The 1,452-nt window shown below is 46.9% G+C and overlaps 1 protein-coding gene across 1 annotated transcript; it reads left to right on the top strand.

Moving 5' to 3' along the window:
* Nucleotides 1-708: 708 nt before the first annotated feature.
* Nucleotides 709-928, top strand: LOC138824941 (translation machinery-associated protein 7-like). The gene has a single exon (XM_070019338.1). The coding sequence runs from the start codon at nucleotides 734-736 to the stop codon at nucleotides 926-928; it is 195 nt and encodes a 64-aa protein (XP_069875439.1). The 5' UTR covers nucleotides 709-733.
* The last annotated feature ends 524 nt before the right edge of the window (nucleotides 929-1,452 follow it).

The raw sequence follows: 1,452 nt of genomic DNA, 5'->3' as shown, positions 1-1,452 counted from the left end.
CATGATCCCCTCCTCTGGTACAGTTATTAAGAACTCCTCCCACACTCCCTGGGTGGTAGAAAGCAGAAAGTCCTCCTTGGGTTTCCTACTGGGTTTCAGTGGCAGATAATTCCCCTATGGTCCTTTTTCAAATTGGAAAAAGAAAACATTTTATCTATTTAAATTTGAATTGTAACTACATGTTAGTTCCCAGATTTTCCTGGTCCTATTTATTTCACTTAAAGGTAGATTTTCTTTCTCTATTAAATTCCCTGCTTTGCTACATTATCTTGTGGTATGCCCTCTGTGCAATTCCTCCCTTCAGGGTGCCAAGAATCTTGGATCTTCACCTCTGAGAGCACCTGTCAGTAACAAAACTTCCTGTTATCATAGAGCATGGGTGGCTCATGCCTGGCATCCTACCTACTCAGGAGTTTGAGATCTAATGATTGCAGTTCAAAGCCAGCCCAGACAGGAAAGTCCATGGGACTTTTATTTGCAATTAACTAGCAAAAAAATTTTAAAAAACCACGGAGGAGGAGGAGGAGGAGGAGGAGGAGGTGGTGGCTGTGGTGAAAGTGCTAGAGTGCTATCCTTGAGCACAAAAAAAACCTCAGGGGCAATGCGCTAGGCCCGGATTTCTAAGCCTCAGGAATAGCACGAAAAACAAACAAAAATTTTATTATATATTGTTATGTATAATCATTAAGAAAAAGATGCATCTCAGGGTCTGGGCCAAGGCGCGGCTGGCATCATGTCCGGCCGCGAAGGTGGCAAGAAGAAGCCCCTGAAGCAGCCCAAGAAGCAGGCCAAGGAGATGGATGAGGAAGACAAGCCCTTCAAGCAGAAACAGAAAGAGGAGCAGAAAAAACTCGAGGAGCTGAGAGCGAAGGCCGCAGGGAAGGGGCCCCTCGTCATAGGTGGAATTAAGAAATCTGGCAAAAAGTAAGCTGTCCCTTGTACCTGAGATAATGGTGACCCTTGATTCCATTCCCATTCAACATCTGGATTTCCTGTCATAACATTTCTGCTACCTATAGATAGAATGAAGTTTTGTCTAGGACTCTGAACATTAAGAACAACCTTTAAAAAAAAATCCTACAGATGAAGGAGTTCCGGGAAGATGGCGGAGGAAAAGCTGGAATCTGAACAAGCTCTCGCATAGAAAGCAGTTTTAGAGTTCCAGTGAACAGTCCTTAGCCAGAGAATCACACCAAGTGTGCCATCACAGGACAGAGTTAGACAAGAGAGGGGAAGCCAAGACAAGGAGACACATCTGAGCGCCTGCCAGCAGCCGCCACGGCGGCGGCAGGGTTGCAGCAGCGACCGCAGCCGCGGCCATACCTGAATGCTCACACAGAGAGTCCGGGATGAAGGAGCCAGACGCAGCGGGCGAGAGGATTCTACTCAACACCAGCAAGAACCGACAAGGAGCGGACATCTTCATCCTGCAGACCACAGACGACCCAGGAT

Source organism: Dipodomys merriami, unplaced genomic scaffold (assembly GCF_024711535.1).
Source record: "Dipodomys merriami isolate MVZ:Mamm:240054 unplaced genomic scaffold, mDipMer1.0.p SCAF_130, whole genome shotgun sequence".
Lineage (NCBI taxonomy): Eukaryota > Metazoa > Chordata > Mammalia > Rodentia > Heteromyidae > Dipodomys > Dipodomys merriami.
This window is presented reverse-complemented; position numbering and strand designations above follow the sequence as displayed.

What these genes read in the sequence shown, in the direction of transcription:
- LOC138824941 (XM_070019338.1), top strand. Translation starts at nt 734, where the DNA reads ATGTCCGGCCGCGAAGGTGGCAAGAAGAAGCCCCTGAAGCAGCCCAAG.